General features: G+C 37.6%; 1 protein-coding gene across 1 annotated transcript in view; it reads left to right on the top strand.

Annotated features, from left to right (window-relative positions):
* The window catches only part of DYTN (dystrotelin), a 67738-nt gene that overhangs the window by 36795 nt on the left and 5252 nt on the right, over positions 1-25691 (top strand). Inside the window, exons 10-11 of the mRNA XM_025404464.1 lie at positions 16493-16652; positions 19097-19589. Of these exons, the coding sequence (XP_025260249.1) occupies positions 16493-16652; positions 19097-19589 (653 nt within the window). The remainder of the gene's footprint in view (positions 1-16492; positions 16653-19096; positions 19590-25691) is intronic.

The following is a 25691-nucleotide window of genomic DNA, read 5'->3' as shown; positions in this document are numbered from 1 at the left end:
CACATGGACACGGACAGGGGAACAACACACAGTGGGGCCAGTTGTGGGGGTGGGGAGTGAGGGAAAGGAGAGCATTAGGACGAATTGGTTATGTATACAGGGCTTAAAACCTAGATGACAGGGGCCGGGCGCGGTGGCTCAAGCCTGTAATCCCAGCACTTTGGGAGGCCGAGACGGGTGGATCACGAGGTCAGGAGATCGAGACCATCCTGGCTAACACGGTGAAACCCCGCCTCTACTAAAAAATACAAAAAACTAGCCGGGCGAAGTGGCGGGCGCCTGTGGTCCCAGCTACTTGGGAGGCTGAGGCAGGAGAATGGCGTAAACCCGGGAGGCGGAGCTTGCAGTGAGCTGAGATCCGGCCACTGCACTCCAGCCTGGGCGACAGAGCCAGACTCAGTCTCAAAAAAAAAAAAAAAAAAAACCTAGATGACAGGCTGATAGGTGCAGCAAACCACCGTGGCACACATATACCTATGTAACAAACCCGCACATTCTGCACTTATATCCTGGAACTTAAATTTTTTTTTCTTTAAAAAAAGAATTGACCTTTGAATTAGCAGTGAGGAGATCATTAATGACCCCCAAAAACAGCATCACAGGACAGTGGTAGTAGAAAAAGTCTGACTGGAGGCAGAGAGAAAGGGGAGCTGAGGAACTCAAGATACCAAATAAGAAAATTCCAGGATTTTTCGCTGTGGTGGGAGCAAAGAGATAATGTAGGTGATAGGGCCACTGAGGTTAAGGTAGCATGTTGTTATGATGGCAAAGTAACAGCATAGCTTTTTTGTATAAATTTACGGAGTACGAGTGTAATTTTATTACATGGCTATATAGTAGAGTGGTAAAGTTAGGGCTTTTAAGGTGTTCATTACCTGAAAAACATACATTATACCCATTAAGTAATTTATCATCATCTACCCCCTTTCCATCCCCTCATTCTTCTGAGTCTCCATTGTCTGTAATTCCACACTCTATGTTCATGTGTGCACATTTAGCTCCCACTTATGAGAACGTGTCGTATTTGACTTTCTGTGTGAGTTTTTCAGTTAATGGCCTCCAGTGCCATATATGTTGATGCAAAAGACATGATTTCATTCCTTTTTATCGCTGAACAGTATTCCTTCATGTATATATACCACATTTTTGTTATCCAGTAATCCAGGAAAGTAATAGCATGTTTGAGGGAATTAATTCATAGAGAGAAAAACTGATGAACTGGTACAACAGGGGAGAATTATTGGAGCAATGTCATTCAGCAAAGAGGGGGCAGGATACACATGTAGAAGGATTGACTTTAGAATAGTGTATTTACTAGATAATAAAATATACACAAGATTTGGCCAATTGTACAGGACAATAAGCCAGAAACAACCTAAGTGTCCCTTCGTAGAAAAGTGGTGGAATATGTATGATTACGAACATTCTGCAGAACGTGATGAATCCACTTAAAAGAACAAGTTTTAGCTGCTATCTACTATACTAGAAGGAATTCACCATCATGCATCAGAGAAAAAAGCAAGTAGCAGAATAATGTATGTGGAATGATTTCCTTGTTTTTTAAGAAAGTTATACCTGATGTAAATGACGAGTTGATGGGTGCTGATGAGTTGATGGGTGCAGCACAGCAACATGGCACAAGTATACATATGTAACAAACCTGCACGTTATGCACATGTACCCTAGAACTTAAAGTATAATAATAAAAAATAATTTTTAAAAAATGCATATTGATGTTTGTAAATATCTGAGTACAGAAAATGGTGTGTGTATGATATTGTTTGGCTGTCTCCCCACCCAAATCCCATCTTGAATTGTAGCTCCCATAATCCCCAGGTGTTGTGGGAGGGACCTGGTGGGAGGTAATTGACTTATGGGGGCAGGTTTTTCCCATGCTGTTCTCATAAGAGTGAGTAAGTCTTGTAAGATCTGATGGTTTCATAAAGGGCAGTTCCCCTACACAAACTCTTGCCTGCTGCTATGTAAGACGTGCTTTTGCTCCTCTGTTGTCTTCTGCCATGATTATGAGGCCTCCCCAGCCATGTGGAACTGTGAGTCCATCAAACTTCTTTTTCTTTATAAATTACCCCATCTTGGGTATTTCTTCATAGCAGTATGAAAACTGACTAACAGCAGTGTATGACCGACCATGCTGGCACTCTGATCTCAGACTTTCAGACTCTAGAACTGTGAGAAAATAAATGCCAGTTGCTTACACCACCCAGTCTATTTGTTACAGCATCACGAGCAAATGAAGACAGAGCAGAACAATACCAAGATATTAAAGCGATCTCAGATGGGGTAGGAATAGAGTGTGTCATTCAGAAGGTTTGTTACAAAGAAATTGTGGGTCATCCTATTCTTCTACCCCAAAATGCACACCCCAGTATAATTAAGTATATCACAGAATAGTCATGTCTTTCCCTATGTTCTCATTGTGTCTTGTAGAAAGTATAATGTTACGCTTAAAATGATTGTATATTTATCTGTTCTTTAGATGTGAATTATCTGGGATTAGGAGTTCTCTGCTTTTTTGTTTTATATCTGCCATAACTTGAGAAGATGTTTAAAAATAATTTTTGAATAAAGGAATGAAACCAAATGGAATTATATAACATAGAATATACCTGACCTTAAACTAGTCTGATGTATTATATGTTCTTTCGATTTGATGTGATAAACACATACCTACATTTATAGCCCCTAATGTCTGACCTGAACAAGATGACCCAGGGGATTTTCTGCCGTCACCCCTGAATTCTTTGCATTCTCATGTCTAGATTGTCAAGGAGAAGGGAAAATTGAATTTTTATTTCTATTATTGGCTACTTGACTCTCTGTCAACAAAATTGTCTGGAAAAGAACACAGAAAGAAAAGTTGGCCTACTTTATTGCTATTGTGGGGGTGGGTGAGTAAAACCTTCAATATGTGACTTACATTTTCTAAAAAGGCTTTCCTCAATGTCATGCCTGATAATTAAAAGTTGCTACAACTTTCTTATAAAACTTGGTAATAGAGGCTCCATTCAGTACAAGAGTTCTAAAGGAACAACGGATGTAAGGCCAACTAGACCAATGGAAACAGCAACCACAGGTGCCTCCAAGCCTACACCTGTACCTGAAAGAATGTCTCAGGATCAACAAACTGAGGACAGCAACCCACGCTACCAGGTGAGTCCAAAACGGAAAGGAACTGCTGCTAAAGCACAAATAATCTGGACCATTTTGTAGCGAGGTTCAGTGAACCATTCCCTAGTTTGGGGATTCTTTGAAGATGTTCATATGACCAAGGAAATATCTAAAACCTTCTTTCACCAAGTAACTTTTTATCTCAAATCACAAAGTGCTATACATTTATTATAGAAAGTTTCAAAAAGTCAAAAGAGAACAAAGAACAAAATTAAAATGGCAAATAATCCATTATTACCCCACTGTCAATATATTGGTATACTTCCTTTCCTATAAACATTTTTAAATTAGTTTAGACTATACTGTAAAATGTATTCATTATATAGTTCTCTATAGTTAGATTATGAGCATTTTCCATTGTCATTATAATTCTTCAAAAAACATCTTAATGGTTATATAATTTTTATTTAAATAAGCATAATATGATTTAACTCCACTGTTGTTGATATTTGGATTATTTCTAATTTTTGCTATAATTTAAAACTTCACTATTAAAATTCTTATACGTTGTTCTTTGTACACAAATCTCCAATTATTTCCTTAGGATACATTTCTAAAGTGAATCACAAGAATGAAAAGTGCGAACATTTTTAAGGCTCTTCATGCTTATTGCAAAATTGCCTTTTAGAAAGGAATACCAAGTTAGGGTTCCAGTGAACGTAGCACCTTTCTCACGAGATCCTTGCTAATATTGACTATTACCTTGTTTTAATTTTGATAATTTTTATCACCAGAATATATTTAATTTGCTTTAATTTGCATTTCTCTGACTCACAGTGAAAAGAAGCTTTTCCCCACATAGCGTACGAGGCAATTGTCTTTTTTCCTCTGTCAGCGCCTGCTGCCATTTTTACTGATGAATCAGCTTGATTTACCAATGTATTTAAACTTTTTATATTTTGACTGGAGAAATCTTTCTTCCTAGTTATTTCCTTTTAGTCTTATTGATAATATGACTTCCTACATATAAACTTTCAATTCTTATAAAAGCGCTAGTCTTTTTTTTCCTCGAGATGGAGTCTCGCTCTGTCACCAAGGCTGGAGCACAGGGGCACTATCTCGGCTCACTGCAACCTCTGCTTCCCGGGTTCAAGTGATTATCCTGCCTCAGCCTCCCAAGTAGCTGGGATTCCAGGCACTCACAACCACACCCAGCTAATTTTTGTATTTTTAGTAGAGACGGGGTTTCACTGTGTTGGCCAGGCTGGTCTTGAACTCTTGACCTTACGTGATCCACCTGCCTCAGCATCCCAAAGTGCCGGGATTACAGGTGTGAGCCACCATGCTCAGCCTAAAAACGTTATCAGTCTCTTTCTTTTTCTTTGTAATTTCTTACACAGTTTTGTGCTGGGAAAAATTTATCCATTAAGAAATCAAAGGACTCTAGCTGTATTTTAACATGATTTGATTATCTTGACACATAGCTCTTAAATCTATCTGGTTTTTATGCTGATGCATAATAAGAGGTAAGATAAGAGAGTCCCCTATTCCTTTTTACTTGAATAAATCCTTTCCTTTTTAATTTCTGTGATGGTTCCTGTAGTATATACCAAAATGTTTATCATTCTAGAATATGTTTTAATGCTATCTATTCAGCTCAATTGCTTTTCATTTTATTTTTACATAAAAACAGCATTATTTGAATTATTCTAGCTTTCTGATAGCCATTAACATAAAGCAAAGCAAGTTTTCCCTTTTTATTTCGTTTTGTTAACCAATTTACTGAGATACAATTGACATGCAAAAAGCTGTACATGCTCGGGTGCAGTGACTCACACCTGTAATCCCAGCACTTTGGAAGGCTGAAGCAGGCAGATCACTTGAGCTCAGGAGTTCAAGACTGGTTTGGCCAATGTGGTGAAACCCCATCCTTACTAAAAATACAAAAAGTTAGCCAGGCGTGGTGGCACACTCCTGTAATCCCAGCTACTCGGAAGGTTAAGGCAGGAGAATCGCTTGAACCTGGGAGGCGGAGGCTGCAGTGAGCCTAGATCACACCATTGCATTCCAGCCAGGGTGACAGAGCAAGTCCCTGTCTTAATAAGTAAACACATAAATACCATTTAATCAGTTTTTTTTTTTTTTAAGAAAAAGAAAGCTGTCCATATTTAATGCATACTACTTGATGAGTTTGGGATAAATATGCACCTGTGAAACCACCACCATCAAGATCATAAACAATTCACCTCCTAAAGTTTCCTCCCTTTATCATTATTATAATTAATTTGTACATGTAGTAAGAACACTATGAGAGCTAATCTCTGAGCAAATTTTGAGTATACAATATACAATGCTGTTATAGGCACTGCTGTTTAGTAGACCTCCAGAACTTACTTATTTTGCATAACTGAAGCTTTATACCCATTAACCATTTTCTCCCTTTTTATTTTTATATTTTTACATATTAGCTATCATAACACAATTATTCTTTTTTAAAAATTTTAAGTTCTGGGATACATGTGCTGAACGTGCAGATATACATGTGCCATGGGGCTTTGCTGCACCTATCAACCCGTCATCTAGGTTTTAAGCCCCGCATGCATTAATTATTCACCCTAATGCTCTTCCTCCCCTTGCCCCCAACCCCCCGAAAGGCCCCAGTGTGTGATGTTCCCCTCTCTGTGTCCATGTGTTCTCATTGTTCAACTCCCACTTATGAGTGAGAACATGCAGTGTTTGGTTTTCTGATCCTGTGTTAGTTTGCTGAGGATGATGGTTTCCAGCTTCATCCATGCCCCTGCAAAGGATATGAACTCATTCTTTTTTATGACTGCATAATATTACATAGTGTATATGTGCCACATTTTCTTTATCCAGTCTGTCATTGATGGGCATTTGGGTTGGTTCCAAGTCTTTGCTATTGTGAATAGTGCTGCATTAAACATACGTGTGCATGTGTCTTTATATTAGAATGATTTATAATCCTTTGGGTTTATACCCAGTAATGGGATTGCTGGGTCAAATGATATTTCTGGTTCTTAATCCTTGAGGAATTGCCACATTGCCTTTCGCAATGGTTGAACTAATTTACACTCCCACCAAGTGTAAAAGTGTTCCTATTTCTCCACAACCTTACCAGCTTCTGTTGTTTCCAGACTTTTTACCAATCATCTTTCTAACTGGCTTGAGATGGTATCTCATTGTGGTTTTGATCTGCATTTCTCTAATGACCAGTGATGATGAGCTATTTTTCATATTTTTTTTTTTTTTTGCCACATAAACGTCTTCTTTTGAGAAGTGTCTGTTCATATCCTTCGCCCACTTTTTGATGGGGTTGTATAACACAATTATTCTTCTAAAAGAATCTTGAAATCATTTGTAAGGTGCCCAAAATTAATCCTATTAGTATTTTGATTAGCTTTGCATTAAACCTGTATGTTGATATGGAAACATCTTTTATCTTTGTGATATTTACCTACAGAATCACCTAATCCCCTTGGAAATTTAATTGTTAGTCTAAAGAGGGACAGCTCTTTAGACACTAGGAAAAAACCTTGTATAGAGAGTAAAAAATTCAATCTCCATAGTTGACCAAAAAGCAGCCATCAATTAAGAAAGCGTTCAAGCTCAACATCAAACACCTAAAAATCCCACACATATTTTATCAGGTGTTTTTCCGTCTCTCAGTAAAAGGTTATATATAGCTGATTTCCTGTCATATTGTGATAATATTGTGAGTAGGGGCTTTTCCCACTGTATTTTTTTCTTAATTATTGACGATGATATTTTGGAAAGCTATGATTCTGCAAAGAGAAATTTTTGTGAATGAACTCTTTTAGAAACTCAAATATTGGTTTATTTTGAACATCATGCTTCCAGGTAGACAATCACACAATTTGAAAATATACATATTTAAATATATTTAAATATCAACATATCAAATATAATTATATATATATTTTTAAAAATATATATGTCTTTTCCCCTCCAACATTAAAACCTCTCATTTCTATTTCAGGTCTTTATTCCTGAAAAACTCCACATCTTTCAGAGCAATGATAGATAATTCAAGAGATAATGGGGCAATTAGATAATTCAAGAGATAATGGGTCAACTATTTGTAATGAGAGTAGATTTAGTGGGAGCATTTCTCTAGTGCTTCTCCATTAGATATTACAGTTTTAGTTGTTGGCTTGAGATGGTTTTTAACATGGAGAAAGTGTTTTTTCTTGTCCTCATTTTTAAAACTTTTTTGGGGGAAATGTTTTGATCTACTTATTTAAAATCTGTTTTCAGCACTAACTGAAATTTTCAAACATTTTTTTCTTATTGGAAGTATTGTATCAATAGCGTACATGATAGTAAACATTTCTGGCATTGCTGCAACTAAAATCTATACTTGTTTGTAGATTATTCTTTAAATGTTCTTTAAATTTTGTTTTCTATTTAGAATTGCAACATTTATGAATCAGAATATCTCCCCACTCCATCTTATGTGCATCAGTTTTGAGCATTTTTTATGGCTAAACAACTGAGTCATATTTCATCGTTTCTTGTATTTGAAATAATTTATCTAACATAAGAACTGTTTATTTCTTTAACAATTGCTAATATTCAAGAGTAAAGCCCTGGGCACTGGAAGCTTTATAATAGTTTCGTAAATTTTTTATTTGTTCAAAACTAATAGTCTCTTCATGCTTTCTTCAGTCAACTTTGATAATTTAATTTTCTTGAAGGAATTATCTACTTTATCAAGATTTTCAAAATAATTAGTTAAGAAAAATATTTTAAGTGTATCATTTTATTTTTCAAATCTTCAAATATCTATTTTAATTCAACTCAAATATGCTCAACTTTTACTCCCAGAAATCAAGTCATTTTTTTCCCTAAGGATCATTTTTGTTTCTAAATATCTGCTAAGAAAATCTATAATATCCTCAAAATACACAACTACTGGTCAGCCTTTGGTCTATTTAATATGCCCAATTGCATAATTTTTCTTGAAGAGTAGAGTAGACCAGATAATTTGGATGTTTGTAAGGATAAAAGTCTATTGTAAGTTGTCTATCCATGTAAGAACTATAAATTAACTGCAACAGTAGTGTGCTGGTATACACAATTATAATATAAATTATATTGCTCCTTTGTGGCATGTATTAGAAGACTCAATAGTGATGTCCTTAAGACGACACAAAACCTATTCTTATTTACATATGGCTGAGCAACATGAATTTTCTTTAATCTGTTGTCCCAAAAGAATAGGCAATTCTAACCACAACAATATGTGCCACCTCTGATATGCAACCAATGAACTGTGTTGTTTACCATGTTAGTGGACAAAGTTCAGCTTTGAGGGGACCATTTGTAAGACAGGTTCCTTTCAACCCTGACATACTTAAACTATTCCAGTGTCCATAGATATGAAGTCTCTGCCCAAGACTTCTGATTGTAACTTACAGATAAGGTTTCCTTCTGCCCATAGGGCCTTAACTTGCCAACTCAGTATCATAAGATCTTAGGTTATTTAAAAAAAATCAGAGAACTGGCCAGCCGTGGTGGCTCACACCTGTAAGCCCAGCACTTTGGGAGGCCAAGGCAGGCAGATCACAAGGTCGGGAGTTCGAGACCAGCCTGGCCAACATGGTGAAACCCCGTCTCTATTAAAAATACAAAAATTAGCTGGGTGTGGTGGCATGCGCCTATAGTCCCAGCTACTCGGGAGGCTGAGGCAGGAGAATCACTTGAACCCAGGAGGCAGAGGTTGCAGTGAGCCAAGACCGTGCCACTGCACTCCAGCCTGGTGACAGAGCGAGACTCCATCTCAAAAATAAAAAATAGAGGAACCAATGCATGCATGTGTAAGTAAAATGTTCAGAAATTTTAAAAGGGAAGAGATAAGAAAGAAATATTCTCACTTATAAGTGGGAGCTTGGGAGCTAAATGATGAGAACACATGGTCACAGAGAGGGGAACGACACACACTGAGGCCTACCGGAGGGTGGAGGGTGGGAGGAGGGAGAGGATCAGGAAAAATAACTGGTGGATACTAAGCTTAATACCTGGGTGATGAAATAATCTGTACAACAACCCCCATGATACACATTTACCTATGTAACAAACCTGCACATCCTGCACATGTACCCCTGAACTCAAAATGCAAGTTTTTTTAAAAAAAGAAAAATAAGATGAGGGAGAGAACTTAAAATATCCCAGTGAAGTTTTTTCGTCAAAGGGATTAGAAATGCTATCTTTTTTTAAGGGTACATTCTGCAAATACTTTAGCATGTTTTCAGTCAGCTGTTTATTTGCCCTCACATGTGTAACTCCACTTGCAAACTTTCCTGCAATCATCATCATCATCAAGAAAGGTCTTCAGAATACGGTCATCTGTAATAGTCATCAGAGAAAAACTAGAGTTTCCATACTGTAGTCAAGTGTGGGTGGAGAGTAAGTCTTGTGACCATCCAGTGACAAGTGGCCTCTGCAGCCACCTGTGTGTGATGTTTGCTTGGGCCTGTTTGCATTTTACTCATCAGCTCACGTAGACTGGGACACCTGGAGACACCCCTCATGGGACACCTGCCAAGACACAGCCATCATGCTAGAGTGCATGACAGAGAGCTGGACCGACATATGAAGACAAATAAGGAGCTGCTGTATTTCCTGCTTCAAACAAAAGAGGAAGGAAAACCATTTTCACAATGCAGGCTTTTCCTCACTGTAACATCCATTTGTTCAGAGGAAAGCGATTTTGCTCCTTTATTTCACTTTTCTTTTACTTCTCTCTCACCTTCATTTTTAAAGTTGCTACATCCTATCTTAGGTATATAACATATTTTTATTTAAAAATGCACGTCATAGAAATAAGACATGAATCTGTTTAATGTATAAGATGTTAAAATATTATAGATACATCTAAGGTCCCTTTCAACCATAATTCTCAATCCAGGTCCTGTCCCTAATTCCCCAGAGATAATCTGTTTGAAGTATAACTTTGCAGATCTTTTTCTATTCATTTTCAAGTGTGTTTGTGTGTATGTGTGTGTGCACACACACCTGCCCAAAGGGGCAAATGGATAGTGTCTATTAAACTTAAAACCCAAGAATCTTGCACATGTGCACAAGGAGGCACATACAGCTATGTTTACTGCAGCATGGCTTTTCATTTTGAAAATTTTGAAATATTGGAAACAGCTTATGCTTTCATTGAGAATAACTAAATAAACCATAGTATCTATTCCATGGATATACCACCATTTGCACTAACCTGAAATGCTTCTCAATTGCAGAAAATATGTACCATATAATATTGGTGCAAGAAATTCTTTTAAAGATTTTCTTCATATTAATAATACACATTAAATCACTGAATTATTTTATTTGAGAATTTTAAGGTATTTCATTGTTCTCCCTAAGTGTTAGAACACATAAATAAGTTTATAGCATATGTATACACCTTTCCTACTCTATCTCCACCATATATAGAGAATGAATAGGGGTAAAAAATGGCTTATGAGAGTATAGTCATTTTACAAAGCCATGATATTCTGCAATTGTTATTTAAATTGTAATTATTTTAAATGTAATATAAAGTTCACTGATTCAAAGACTATGCTATGCATGTGGAAACTGTTTAAGTATTTGTTGTTGTTTTTTTTTTTTTTCCGAGACAGAGTCTCGCTCTGTTGCCCAGGCTGGAGTGCAGTGGCACAGTCTCGGCTCACTGCAAGCTCCACCTCCCAGGTTCACGCCATTCTCCTGCCTCAGCCTCCCAAGTAGCTGGGACTACAGGCGCGCGGCATCACGCCCGGCTAATTTTTTGTATTTTTAGTAGAGATGGGGTTTCACTGTGTTAGCCCAGATGGTTTCGATCTCCTGACCTCGTGATCCGCCCGCCTCGGCCTCCCAAAGTGCTGGGATTAAGGCGTGAGCCACCGCACCCGGCCTGTTTAAGTATTTGAATGAAGAGGCAATGACACATTTCACTCAAAGGGACTGCAAAGGGCACATACCAACCAGAGAATGTGACTTTAAGTCTGTATATAGCTCAGTTTCTTCTCCTGCTACTGCCCTTTTGCTCTTTCAGGCTATGCCTGTGGAACAATGTTCCTAAAATGGCCAGCCCCACTTCAGATCATTTGCAGGGATGGGAGAAGGCTGCAGATTGTAGCCACAGCTGTTTATAAATGGAGTGTAATGAAATCCAATCTTTCATCCAGACATGTGGGAGCCAAGGGCTGGAACATGGTGCCCCAGGAGCCTGGGCCAGACTGGGTCAGGTCAGTACTTGCCCTGGGGTTGCAGGGCGCAGAGTGTGATGTAAGAGACAAGGTTTGGTGGGGAAATCCTAAGTGACAGCCAAGTTGACCATTATTCATTCAAAACACTTGGTGGATTTGAAAAGAAATGATGACTCTAGTGCACACGCAGATAGCAAGCAAAGGAAAGACAAGACAGTGAGAGTTAAAGGTAGGTGATAGAAGTAAGAGACTTCGAAAGCTAAGGGAAAGAAAGTGACCCAACTGCTTCTTGTAGATGCCTTTGGGGAAGAAGACATTCAGGGTAGCAACTTAACTTGAACAAAGGACTAATGTGATGTTATTTCTAAAACATAAAACTGTTTTAATTTCTTTTGTGAAATTAGATATACAGCTGTACTTTGAGTGTATAAACATTGGCATCATCATACATGAATGTAAACCCAAACAGCAGCCACTTTTTGAAATAGATTGAATTTCTTTGAAAAAAATCATTATCATGTTCTTATACTGGATTTTTAGGAATGTGGGTTAAATTCAAACCAAAAACTTATTTTCTTATTTCTTCCTTCTCTAGACCATGGTCAGCACTAGGAATGAACTGCCGAGGACTCATGAATCTATTAATGCTCTCCACAGGGAAAGAAGGTAGGAGGCACATGAATATGTGCAAATACCGACCGCAGAGAGAAATCCACAGCATTTCCTTTGCTTTTATAGAAAAATTTTCTACAAAAATTTTACTTTTTTTTTTTTTAAATTTGAGAGAAACTTTTAAGTCAAGAAATCCTGTGATTCCAATATGAAAGTAAAAGGGAGCTTTGACTCTCTTTGAGCAGTTAAGCATAATAAAAATCACCAGGCTAAGTTCTGACTTTTGATTGCCTGATTTTATTCCTTAGAATTTGGTTAAGCACTTTTAGTGAAGTATTGATTCTTGTGTGTATCTTGTGTTATGTATGTGTTTTACCTACTTCTAAAGAAATTAGTTCTTGTTATCCAACAGCATCTAACGTTCTACTAGGGTTATTAGGCTGAATGGAAACTGTTTATCATCTTCTGATTGTGTCTTAAGGAACTAATCATTTCTTGAGCTCTTAGCTCCTGCTGTTATTCCTTTAGAAGATAGAATTCCTGGTTCCCCAGTAAGAAGCTTCCCCTGAGGGAAAAACTTTGTTTTCAGGCACAATACTTAATATCCAGTAGACGTCCAACAAACTAGCAATTCTATGTATGTATGTATGATGAGATATGCTTCCTAATCTAAATGTACAGAATATATAAAACATTTTCTAAATTCTGTGATAACTCATGAAAAGGAGTTCAATAAACACTTTTAAAGTATCAAAATAATTTAAATCTTAAAAGTAGTTTTAATATTTTTCATGGAATAAGAAAAAGAAATTAGAAAACATTTTTAAAGTAGTAAAGCAATGGAAAGGCTATATTAAAATTGAAAATGTAGAAATAAAGGCAAATTTTAAAATTTAGTTTAACTTAGTTCTTCAAATGATTATTTAAAATGAATTATTTTAAACTAAATATTCCCTTTGATATAATCCATGTCTACTATCTACACCATTTGTATCCTACCAAAGTATTTATCACTACAAAGTGTACCAAAGTGTAAGGCTGATTATTGAATGAAATATGACACGAAGCTCTTTGTTCCTGCCTATACCATCATTTTTATCAATAATTTGGATGAAACTGTAGAGAGCCCAATTCTCAAATGCGTATGTGACATGATACCAAAACCCCTAGGTAATAAACTGAATTACAGTCTTGGATCACTGAGATTTAATAGACTGGAACAGTGAGGCAGTTTATAAAGACCAAATTTTATGGGATTAAAGGAAAATCCCACAATTGCAGGCCCATATGCACAAGTAGTGTGAAAAAGACCTGTGATATATATGATAGTTAACTGCAAGTTCAGTGATAGCCAATTATGTCACTGATTATTTTAAAAGCAACAGTCTCAGACACATGAACAGAAAGAGTACTATTAAATTACTAGTTTTCTATTATTAATCTACACTGTGCTAGGTAAATTTACTAGTCCGATCTTACACTGCTATGAAGAAATACCTGAGACTGGGTAATTTATAAAGCAAAGAGGTTTAATTGACTCACAGTTCCGCATTGCTGGAGAGGCCTCAGGAAACTTACAATCATGGTGGAAGGCAAAGGGGAAGCAAGCACCTTCTTTACAGGGTGGCAGAACAGAGTGAGTGCAAGCGGGGGAAATGCCAGATGCTTATAAAACCATGAGATCTCGTGAGACTCACTCACTATCATGAGAACAGCATGGGGGAGACTGCTCCCATGATTTAATTACCTCCACCTGGTCCTGCCCTTGACACGTGGGGATTATGGGGATTACAATTCAAGATGAAGTTTGGGTGGGGACACAGCCAAACCACATCAGTAATGGACAAAGTAAGTAACATTTCACTGATTTGGGCATGATTAGCTTGCCCAGGGAGTATCTGTGTTCCATTTGAACAGTTAATACATGGGAGATTCAAGCTGCTTAGCCCCCACCAGAAAGCAGAAATACACGTAAAAAGTATAGAAAGGCAGATTTCAAATTGTTTGAAAGGAATTATTTCTTAGATAACCTGAACTGTTTGTTATGAGTAGATAATTGCCTGGAAAGTCCTGGGCTCCCAGTTGCTGAAGATATTGGCACCATGTGAATTGTATTTACTAGAAACAACCCGTAAGCATCTCTTCTTTAAAAAGATGCAGAAGGAGAAAAGCACTGGATTTCTGGCAGAGTCCCACCTTCTTCCACCTGGATTGTGGAAGGATAGGGATGCGTGTCTTCTAGTTGTCCAGGCCTGGTGGATGGGCCAGAGAGGAGGAAGCGGACATGGGTGGTGGACATCAGGAAAAGAGAGAGCCTGACATCATTTGTGGTCATAATAAGCACAACACTTTGGGTCCAGAGAACACCATCTAGACAGGCTGTCTGAGAATGTTTCTTTGTTGCTGGCTGTGTAAAACCCCTGGGCTGACTCCTTCTGAGAAACCCACATAAAGATATACCCGAAACTCCAATTACGAGCAAGGATTTTAGAGTCAGACTCCTGTTTCACCTGAGTATGACTGTCTGGAAGTTAGAGGGCTATCTTTCAGAGATGCCTGCTTTGCATGGGAGCCCAAACTAAATTTTAAGACCTCCCCAAGCTCTATGCAATTAGGAATTTTGCAGGTTCTAACACTGAGACATGTTGCATTTCATACCAGACAGCCAATTTCCACAAATTCCACAAATATGCTAACAGCAGTGATCAAATAAAACTACTTTATTTAGACAATTTTAGTTGTAAACCTACTATATGACAGGAACTATTTTAGGCCTGGTGCAGAAGACATGGCAACACACACACACACACACACACACACACACACACACACATGCAAAGTTGCCAGAATAAAAAGACAATAAGCAATTAAATAGGGAGTAGAGTAATATATAAGTAAAATAATAAATAAAGCCTGTAGTATGTCACAGTGTATGGCTGCCTAGAAGTTTGAAGGCTGGACTCTTCAGGCTTTGTAGTAATTAGACATGGCAGAATGCCACAGAGACAAATAAAGAAGGGAAGAGTTTGGCCATGCTGGAGGAGAGGTTGGGGTTGTCGTTTGTGTATTCAAATAGGGCAGTCAGAGAATGCCTCACTGAAAAGGCGCCTTGTGAGCAAAGACTTGAAGAAGGTGGGGGAGGGAACTGAGCAATGACCTGGAGAAGAAAGAGCGTCCAGGCAGAGGGAGTGGAAGAGCAGACTCTAAGTGGGGAACAGGCCTGGGGTGTTCAAAAAGGAGCCAGGAGCTCCATATGGCCACAGGGGAGTGAATAAGCCGGAAAGCAAGAGATGAGTTCAGAGAGGGAAGGGGGTGTCTGTGCCATCTTTGTGGGGCTTGTCCACCTCTGTAAGGACTTCTGTTTACTTTAAATGAAGAGGGAGCCCCTGGTGGGTTCTGAGCAGAAGAGCAACATAGCCTGCCTTTTGTTTTAAAGAATTGCCCTGATTACCCTGACGACTTGGTTCATATTTTTTTAGAGACAGCGTCTCACTCTATCAGCCAGGCTGGAAAGCAGTGGTGCAATTATAGCTCACTGTAACCTCTAACTCCTGGGCTCAAGTGATCCCCCTGCCTCAGCTTTCCAAGTAGCTGTGACTACAGGTGCCACCACACTCAGCTAATTTGTGTGTGTGTGTATGTGTGTGTGTGTGTGTGTGTGTGTGTGTGGATGATCTTGCTATGCTATCTTGCCCAGGCTGGTCTCAATTTCCTGGCCTCAAGGGATACCCCAACTTGGCCTCCTAAAGCACTAAGATAACACACACACACACACACACACACACACACGAGTGAGCACACCCAGCTTCTTAGTTCGTTCTTAAACCAATGAACAACTAGACAAAAAGAGAAGCCAAAGCAGACCTATAATCCATGAATTGCAATATTCTTCCTCCCCTGTGTTCCTGGTGAAGTGTTGGGTGTTTAGCCATGACAGGTGTACTATCATTCTGAATGGAGTCTTTCTAGACAAAAGGATAATGTATAAAGTCAATATTCCTATTTAAGTAGCCAGTAGAGGCAAGCTGTCAAAGGAATCTATAATATGCCTGGTGAGTTTTCTGAAATACTTCTAAAGCCAGTGGAATGCTTAGTGGAATCATATCCATAATACACACAAAGGCAGCTGCACATGGTGAACAAACAGTGTCAACAATATTGATCAATGTGAGATAACAGTTGAGGCACAGGGTTTCCCAATAGCCGGGCATGGTGGCAGGTGCCTGTAATCCCAGTTACTCAGGAGGCTGAGGCAGGAGAATCACTTGAATCCAAGAGGCAGAGGTTGCAGTGAACCAAGATCGCGCCACTGCATTCTCCAGCCTGGGTGACAGAGTGAGGCTCTACCTCAAAAAAACAAACAAACAAACAAACAAAAAAACACACAGTTGAGACACAGGGTTTTCCAGCATCTTTTTCCACAAAAAGGACTGGAATACATCTTACCAGGGCTCTAATTAGTGTGCTGGCCTCTTGCCCTTCCAAACCACTCAAATCTGTTCTCTTTTCAGGCTCCTTAAAAAACAGTTAAACCAATACAAAGACAAGTTGCAAGCTATATACACCTCCCAGGAAGAAAGAAGTTGCCGATTTGAAACAAAGATTTACAAACTCAAAACCAACCAGGATAGTCTATGGAGCAAGCTCCAGCAGATAAGACGGGACCTACAGGTATAAAATGTGAGAGATACTGGCCATCTGGACCGCCTGAAGTCTAACCTTGAGTCCTTCAGCCAAGGGAGGAGCTTCCCACCTTACTTTGATCAGCCTCTTCTCCCTGTACCCTGACCTCCCACTTCCTCATCCAGGCTATATCCTATCCCTCCATGAAGGTAGTGCCATTGAAAGACAACAGGATCTGTAAATATTTATAAACAATAGACTTTGGGGCAAAGTGATTCTTTATAGCATCGGTTTTTTAACCTTTTGATCTCAGGATCCCTGTATATTCTTAGAAATATTTGAGAATCTGGAGAGGATTTTGGTTCTGTAGTTATATCTGTTTTATTGATATCGATTGTTATAACCACAGAAACAAAATGAAAATGAATTAATGAAAATTAAATTAATAATAAAATACATAATAAAATTACTGAAAATCAAAACTGAGTTGTTAAATTAAATAAGTAATAAAATTAATGCAAATTAAAACTGAGAAGTTAAAATGTATTCACTAACGAAAACATAAAAATGATAAACCCATTAAATATACAGATAACATTTTTAAACAATATGTTTTTCTAAAAACCTTAGAAGAGTGGCACTGCTTTATATTTTCCACAAATCTCTTTAAATATCTGGCTTAATAAAAGACAGCTGAAATTTTGTAACCACTTCAGCAATCAATCTGCTGCAATGTGTTTCAGTTGAAGTATCTGAAGAAATCAGGCCTCCCCCAGATTTGCAGTTGAAAAAGAGAGAACTATATTAATAGCCTTTCAGATACCGAGGCATACTTCTCTTTAATACTACACCAAGACATGATTTATGACAGCTTCTTAAAGGAGACTTTAATCTAAAACTATATTTATGTCACACTGTTTCATTAAAATCCAGTGTTCTTACACGGTCTTTGAGTGGGTCTCCTAGCATGCATGATTGTGTAACATTATACACTGATCATTTGGAAAATATTGGTTCACTGAGCTATGCTGAATGTCCTAATGCTCATCCATTTTATTATACAGGATCTAAACAATTCACGTTCATTAATGTCACTACCAATCTCACTAAAAAATTGCGCAAGAATTGGAAAGCTATAAAGCTCATAGTGGTAGGATGCAAGTTTTCCAAAATTCTAATTTTTGTTTGAAAGCCTGTTTATTATGTATGTAAATATACATTTTAGACAGGGTCTTGCTCTGTCATCCAGGCTGGAGTGCAGTGGCAGGATCATAGCTCACTGCAGCCTCGAACTCCTGGGGCTCAAGCAATCCTTCCGCCTCAACCTTGTGGCTAGCCAGGATCTCAGGCTCATGCCAGCACACCCAGCTAATTTTTATTTATTTATTTTTGTAGACAGGGGGTCTCACTATGTTGTCCAGACTGGTCTTGAACTCCTGGCCTCAAGCAATCCTCACACCTCCACCTCCCAAAGTGCTGGGATTACAGACATGAGCCACTGTGCCCGGCCTTAATTGTTATAACTGACAGCAAATACTGTTAATTGTTTTCCTTGCAGAGACATTCTCGCTTTGTTCATTTTTGAGAAACTGTTTGACAAATACCCAAGTCTGAATAACCATAGTCTGTCAGTCTTTCTTTGACACAAGAGGCAATCCTTTTGTATTTCAGTACACAGCAGAAGTGTCTTATGCACACTTCCCACTTCGTCACACACAATATTTAAAAGACATGTGTTAGTATTTTTAAAACTAAGAATTTTTCTATTCCATCAAAGGCGTTCTTAAGCAGAACTGGCTTTTTTTTTTTTTTTTCCACTGCTAGTGTATGAGGGTGAAGAATATCTTGATTATTAGCACTGTTTGGTGACGCTGCCTTGATTCACACTAAAGCACCAACAGCTTTACTTACTGATTTTGCATCATCAGTGCACATGTCAATACAATAAACAAATAACATCTAAGTATCCTTATGAACATAATTTTGACATAACAAACCCTAGAAGGGTCTTGGGGATCTCCTAGGGTCTGTGGGCCACACATTGAGAACTGTGCTTCAAGTGGAGCACGTCCCTGAATTTTCTCCCTGTGGCTTACTCTGAAGCCCCTCACAACACACCTACCAGAAAGACTATTATAAAATGCTTTATTGTAATAATTTTTATCTGTCAATTCAACATACGCTTATGTTTTCAGAAATTCCTTATGGTATTTTTAGAACCTGGGCTTTTTAGAACCCAGGATTTTCCTAAATTTCTTGTAATTATTCCCTCTGTTATTTTAGAACCTGAGCTATTCCAACTCTTGTAGAGAGTTTTAGGTTGACATAGAATTAGCAGAATAAATTAAAATTAATAGTAATGATAATATATTTACAAAGGAGAAAGAAAAGTCTTGCATTAGAATGTTCTGTTGGAATGTTGAAATGTAACGCATTTATGAAAAAGTAAGATAAACGTTAATTTCTTCATAAATAAAGTTTTGTTTCCCCAGGTAAGGTTGCAGCCACCCCGTCCTTCATCTTCTTCCTTTCAAAGTGTGGGGACCAAGGTTGGCCATTCTTCAACTGAAAAGGTTCCAAAGGGAGGGGATTATTTGCAGATGAAGAATGCCACTGAAGATGCTTCAAGATGGGAAACTCTTCCTAACCCTGATGAGGTTGACAGAAGTCACAGAAGTCACACAAATGCAGAGCATGTTCTGCGAAATTCAGAATCACCAGAGACCACTTTGCACAGCACCAGGGCACAAAGCCAAACGCAAAAGATGCTAAGGAAAGTCATTAGCGCCCTACCCAGTTGTCAGGAGGGACTGAAGCAGGACACCCCCAAAATGATTCCTGCTGAAAGGAGCAGTCCTGCTCTGGCAGCCATGGAAAAGAAAGAGGCAGGTAACATCAAGGAGAGAAAGGATGAGCTGGAGGAAGAGGAACTGCAAGAACTATTGTCAAAACTTATGGATGCCTTCAATCTAGAAATGCCATCAGGTAAGGTTTACACAATCCATAGACATCGTGATGGCCAAGGATTCAAGCTGCCTTTTTAAAAACTTGATTTTATAACAGCCCAACAGCTCCAGTTCATCTAGTATGTAGCAGCGCTCTGAATCTATCGGTTATCAGTAGCATCTCTGAACTTGATTTTTAGGATTACCTAATTCATGGGGCTGTTGTGAGTATTAAAAGTGATAAACCATATAAGACTTTAGTATAAAACCTGGCATATAGTGAGCATTCAGTAAATGCTTATTATTTTGTTATTATAAAATATTGTTATTATTATCAGTATCCCTAAATCATATATACCTGGGAAGCCAATGTCACCATTTAAAAATAGGGATAATATTGTAACTCTCTTTCTAGAAGAGAATTGATTATGATTTCTATATTATAAGTGGTATCATCATTATTATCTTCTTCATAAGCTATGATTCATTGCTAAATTTTGAAGGCTTTAAAAAAGATCCTTCTTTACTATAATTATTGCTTCTGTTTTGGAATGCCGTTGTCTTATTTCTCATTAGGGTATTTTGTTATCTTTACATATATAGAGAGAGAGATCCTTCTCAGTTTACAATGGGATTACATCTTGATAAACCCAATGTAAGTTGAAAATATTGTTAGGTAGAAAATGCATACAGTATACCTAACCTACCAAACATTCTAGCTTAATCTAGCCTACCTTAAATGTGCTCAGAACACGTACATTCGCCTACACTTGGACAAAATCATTAAACACAAAGCCTACTTTATAATAAAGTGTTGAATATATCATTTAAGTCATTAAATATAATACACTGTGGAGTACACTACTGGTCATTTACTCTTGTGATTACGTGGCTGAGTGGGAGCTGTGGCTCACTGCTGCTGCCCGACTTCACAAGATAGCATGTATTGCTAGCCTGGGAAATGATCAAAATTCAAACCTCGAAGTATTATTTCCTACTAAACACATATCACTTTTGCACCATCATAAAATTAAAAAAATGGTAAGTCAATCCATCATAAGTCAGGAAGTATTTGTACACACACACACCCCGTTGATTCTTGAACAATGCAGGGATTAGGGGCTGGCCGCCTGCACAGTTGAAAATTTGCACATAACTTTTACTCCCCAAAACTTTATTGATAGCCTACTGTTGACTGGAAGCCTTACCAATGAACATAAATGGTTAACACACATGTTATATGTCATATGTATTATATACAGTTATAATAAAGCTAGAAAAAAGAAAATGTTTTCAAAATCATAGAAAGATAAACATATTTAAGTGGAAGTAGATCTTTATAAAGGTCTTCATCCTCATTATTTTCATGTTGAGTAGGCTGAGGAGGAGAAAAGGGAGGAGGAGGAGTTGGTCTTGCTGTCCCAGGAGTGGCAGAGGCAGAAGAAAATTCACATATAAGTGGATTTGAACCCATACAGTTCAAACCTGTATTGTTCAAGGGTCAACTATATATAAATTTCTTTCTAAGAAAGCCTAAGGTGTCTTATGTTGGAGTGATCATCTACAGACTTGTGATAAAATGAAGAATAAAATACTCATGTGTTTATGTGTCAGAGGAGGCCTTCTGAAAATATTTCTGAGTTGGTGTATTAGTTTGCTGGGGCTGCTATAACACAGTAACACAGATTCAGTGGCTTAAACAAACAACCAAAATATATTTTCTCACAGTCCTGGAGACAAGAAGTCCAAGATCAGGGTGTCAGCAGTGTTGGTTTCTTCTGAGACTTCTCTCCTGAGCTTGCAGATGGCTGTCTTCCCCCATGCCTTTATATGGCCTTCCTTCTATGTATGTCTATGTCTATGTCCAAATTTTTTCTTTTTATAAGAACACCAGTTATATTGGATTGGGGCCCATCCTAGCAACCTCATTTTAACTTAATTATCTCTTTAAAGACCCTATCTCCAAATATAGTCACATTCTGAGGCACTGGGGGTTAGTCAGGGCTTCAATATATAAATTTGGGGTAGGAGCGGGGCACATTTCAGCCCGTGGCTGTTGGAGGGCTATAAACTGAGTACATAATAATGTCAGCTTTACATAGAACTTGGTAGAACCAAGTCAATGAACTAATTATTTGGTGATTCTAAAATGCTCTACAGTAAATTGAATTGGAGTTATAATCTTTGTATTAACAAAAACAAGTTCAGAAAGATGCCAGAAGTATGTTCAAAAGGCAAGGGATGGGAACTCCTTGTGCCTGATTCTTAAGCTGACGCAAAATTCCACCCACTGCATTTCCATCTAAACATTTTTGGGGTCACGACGAGTATTCAAAGCAAAGTCAATATCCACTTGACCGTTTTAGAAAAATTTCACCAAAAGTTTGCACTTTATAGAAAACTTTTTTAGTCTTTAGCGTATTAATGTTGTTTTTATTTTTTATTTTTGTTTCTCTAAATGAGCTGGAGAAAGCTGATAATTTCTACAATGTGTTGGGTCAGCACTCACAGATGTAGTGGCTGTATTGCACATTTTATTTTATTTTATTTTTTATTATACTTTAAGTTCTAGGGTGCATGTGCACAACGTGCAGGTTTGTTACATATGTATACATGTGCCATGTTGGTGTGTGTTGCACATTTTAGATTGTTCGTAGGCTAGGTCTGCTACACATATTTGGAAGGCAGTTTCCCAATACTTGTGCAGTTTAATACTTAAAGCTAAAAGATTAATTCATATTCCAAGTGACCTTATTAAGATATATATATATATATATATGTGTCGTTATATCATTAAAAGGAAAATTACAAAAAGATGAAGTATACTTCTAAATTCAGTTGATGCAATAATGTATAAATATGCAATTAGCATTATCAAATCTTGTAGAAAATATTTTTTAAAGTCTCAAAATATTTCCTTAATGCTTTCACTCACAATCTCAATAGAACCATTGAGATGTTTCTGCAGGAAGTATGCTTTCTTATACAAATGTGCTTATGATATGAGCAGAATGGTACATATCTCTTTTTATTATAGTATTCTATACTTTGCAAGTACAGAAAAAAATAAAATTTCTTGAATAGTAATGCAACAAATACTAATTGTTGAGATTTAAAATTTCACTTTCACTTCTTTTATATTAGTCTTATTTCCTTGAGGCATTTAAACATGAGAAACTATATTAATCTTCATGGCTACTGTTTTGCATTATATATCACCCCTCACCCAATTATTTCTAATTATGTTTATATCATTATTTGTTTTGATATTGAATATGACCCTAATTTCAAAATTCACTTAGTCATTGGCAATGTGTATTATTAAAATACACTTTATAATTTAAACATAATCTATGCATACTTACCAGAAGTATACCAAACTTAATCAGAGCCAGAACTATGATAACCACATGGATGAAGATGTGGAAAGTGAAACAAGCAAAATCAAAGTATTTTCATTTGCCTCTATCTCTATCATGGATGCATCAGATAATGACAAGAAGTTTCTAATCATGCTACTGATCCAGGTTTTTGGTTTTTTTTTTTGGTTTTTTTTTGAGAATTGTTGGGCCAGGCGTGGTGGCTCATGCCTGTAATCCCAACACTTTGGGAGGCCAAGGCAGGTGGATCACGAGGTCAGGAGATCGAGACCATCCTGGCTGACAAGGTGAAACCCCTCTCTACTAAAAAAATACAAAAAAATTAGTCGGGCGTGGTGGCTGGAGCCTGCTCGGGTGGCTGGAGCCTGCTCAGGAGGCTGAAGCAGGAGAATGGTGTGAACCCAGGAGGCGGAGCTTGTAGTGAGCCGAGATCATGCCACTGCACTCCAGCCTGGGCGACAGAGTGAGACTCCGTCTCAAAAAAAATAAAATAAAAAAAGAGCGAGACTATGAGAGCTTCATGAAAAACAGAAAGTTGTGTAGAAGTTCCACAAACCTCTTTAAATTCCAAACTTGGATTGAAAATTAGTAGTGAATAATTTGCCTAAAAATTGCAGTAAAAAATAAATTTGGAAAACTGTCTGCTGTTCCTTGCCTCTGTTGTGGCAAAAAAAAAAAAAAAAAAAAAAAAGACAGTCCTCTTGTTTTACTGTATTGTTAAACTTTTTTTTTTCCATTTGATAGTAAAATTTCTTGCATATATCTACTAAGTTATTTTTCTAGCTTCTTTTTCCATCCCTTTTTACTATTCATTTGCCACTATAGGTTTCAGTGATGAGAAGTCAAGACAGAGGTGTAGAGTGATGATATTAGGAGGGCATGGTTTGAGAACAAAGATGGTATCTTGGACTAGCATGAAAACACTTACCATAGTTTTTCCAAAAGGCTCAATGCAAAGCAAGCAGGAAAATAAATCCCATATCCTAGCTTCTCACTTTGGGGTGGAAACAATTGGACAATTCATCCAACTTTCTAACTCTTCTGGGGCATGTCCAAGGGACTGGGCTTCTGTCTAACCTGTCTCAAATTACTGACAAGACCCATCATATTCTAGATGCCTGAGAGATGCTTAAAAACAAAAGGCAGCTGGGACTATATGAAGATTTGAAGAGCGCCCGACAATCTCTGACCAGGCTGATTGCTGAGGGTCTTCTTCTGTATGAGGCCAGTCTTGAAGACTAAGAGAGATAGTTATTTTTTCTATTGCACAGATACCAACATAAAGAGTAAAGAATAAGAAGTAACAGAGAAACATAGTTTAACAAAGAAGTAAGACAGAGCTCCAAAATGGACCCTTATGAAATAGTAATATCTGAATTACCTGACAGAGAATTCAAAATAACCGTCATAAAAATGCTCAATGAGCTCAGGAGAATAATACATAAATGAAATTGTAATTTCAACAAAGAGAGAAATTTTTAAAAGAACCAAACAATAGTCTTGGAGCTGCAGAATATAATAACTGAACTAAAAATTTCAATAGAAGTGTTCAACAGCAGACTAGATCAAGCAGAAAAATCAGCAAACCCAAAGACAGACCATTTGAAATTATCCGATGAGAGGGGAAAAAAGAAGAAAGAGTGATGAAAGTTTAAGGGACATATAGGATGCTATTAAGCTGACCAATATTTGTAATATGGGAGTTGTAGAAGCAGAGGAGAAAGAAAGGGTCAGAAAGCTTATTCAAATAAACAAGGGCAAAAACTCCTCAAATTTGGGAAAGAAAATGGATATCCAGATCCAAGAATCCTAACAGACCCTGAATTAGATGAACTGAAAGACTTCAACACTGAGACACATTATAATCAAATTGTCAAAAGTCAAACACAAAAGAGAATTTTGAAAGTGGCAAGAGAAAAGTGACTTACCATGTAGAAAGAAACCCTTACAAGATTATAACAGTTTTTACTTCAGAAACCTCACAGATATGGGATAATATATTCAAAGTGCTGAAAGAAGAAATAGACTATCAAAAATACTATTTCCAAAAACTAATTTGTAAAGGTAAATATATACAGGCAAATACAGAATACTATAATATGAAAGCAGTGGTATTTAAATAATTTTAATATAAAAGTTAAAAGACTCAAGTATTAAAAATAACATTAAAATATGTTAATTAATATACAATACAAAAATATGTAAATTGTGATGTCAATAACAAAATGGGGGCTGGATGTGGTGGCTCATATCTGTAATCCCAGCACTTTAAGAGGCTGAGTCAGGGAATTGCTTGAAGCTAGTAGTTCAAGACCAGCCTGAGAAACGTAGTGAGACCACATCTTTATAAAAAAATTGTTGTAAAGATGTGTGGTGATGCACACCTATAGTCATATCTACTTAGGAGGCTGAGGAGGGAGGATCACTTGAGCCTTGGTGTTTGAGGTTACAATGAGCTAATCACACCACTGCACTCCATTCTGGGCAAGACAACAAGATCCCATCTCTAAAATGAAAACAACAACAAAACAGTGAACAAAACAAAAACAAACCAACCAAAAAGAAAAGTGTATGGGGATGGCTGGGTGAGGTGGCTCACGCCTGTAATCCCAGCACTTTGGGAGGCCTAGGTGGGCGGATCACCTGAGATTGGGAGTTCAAGACCAGCCTGACCAACATGTAGAAACCCTGTCTCTACTAAAAATACAAAATTAGCCAGGCATCGTGGTATGCGCCTGTAATCCCAGCTACTCAGGAGGCTG

This window comes from Theropithecus gelada, chromosome 12 (genome assembly GCF_003255815.1).
Source record: "Theropithecus gelada isolate Dixy chromosome 12, Tgel_1.0, whole genome shotgun sequence".
In the NCBI taxonomy this organism is placed as follows: domain Eukaryota; kingdom Metazoa; phylum Chordata; class Mammalia; order Primates; family Cercopithecidae; genus Theropithecus; species Theropithecus gelada.
This window is presented reverse-complemented; position numbering and strand designations above follow the sequence as displayed.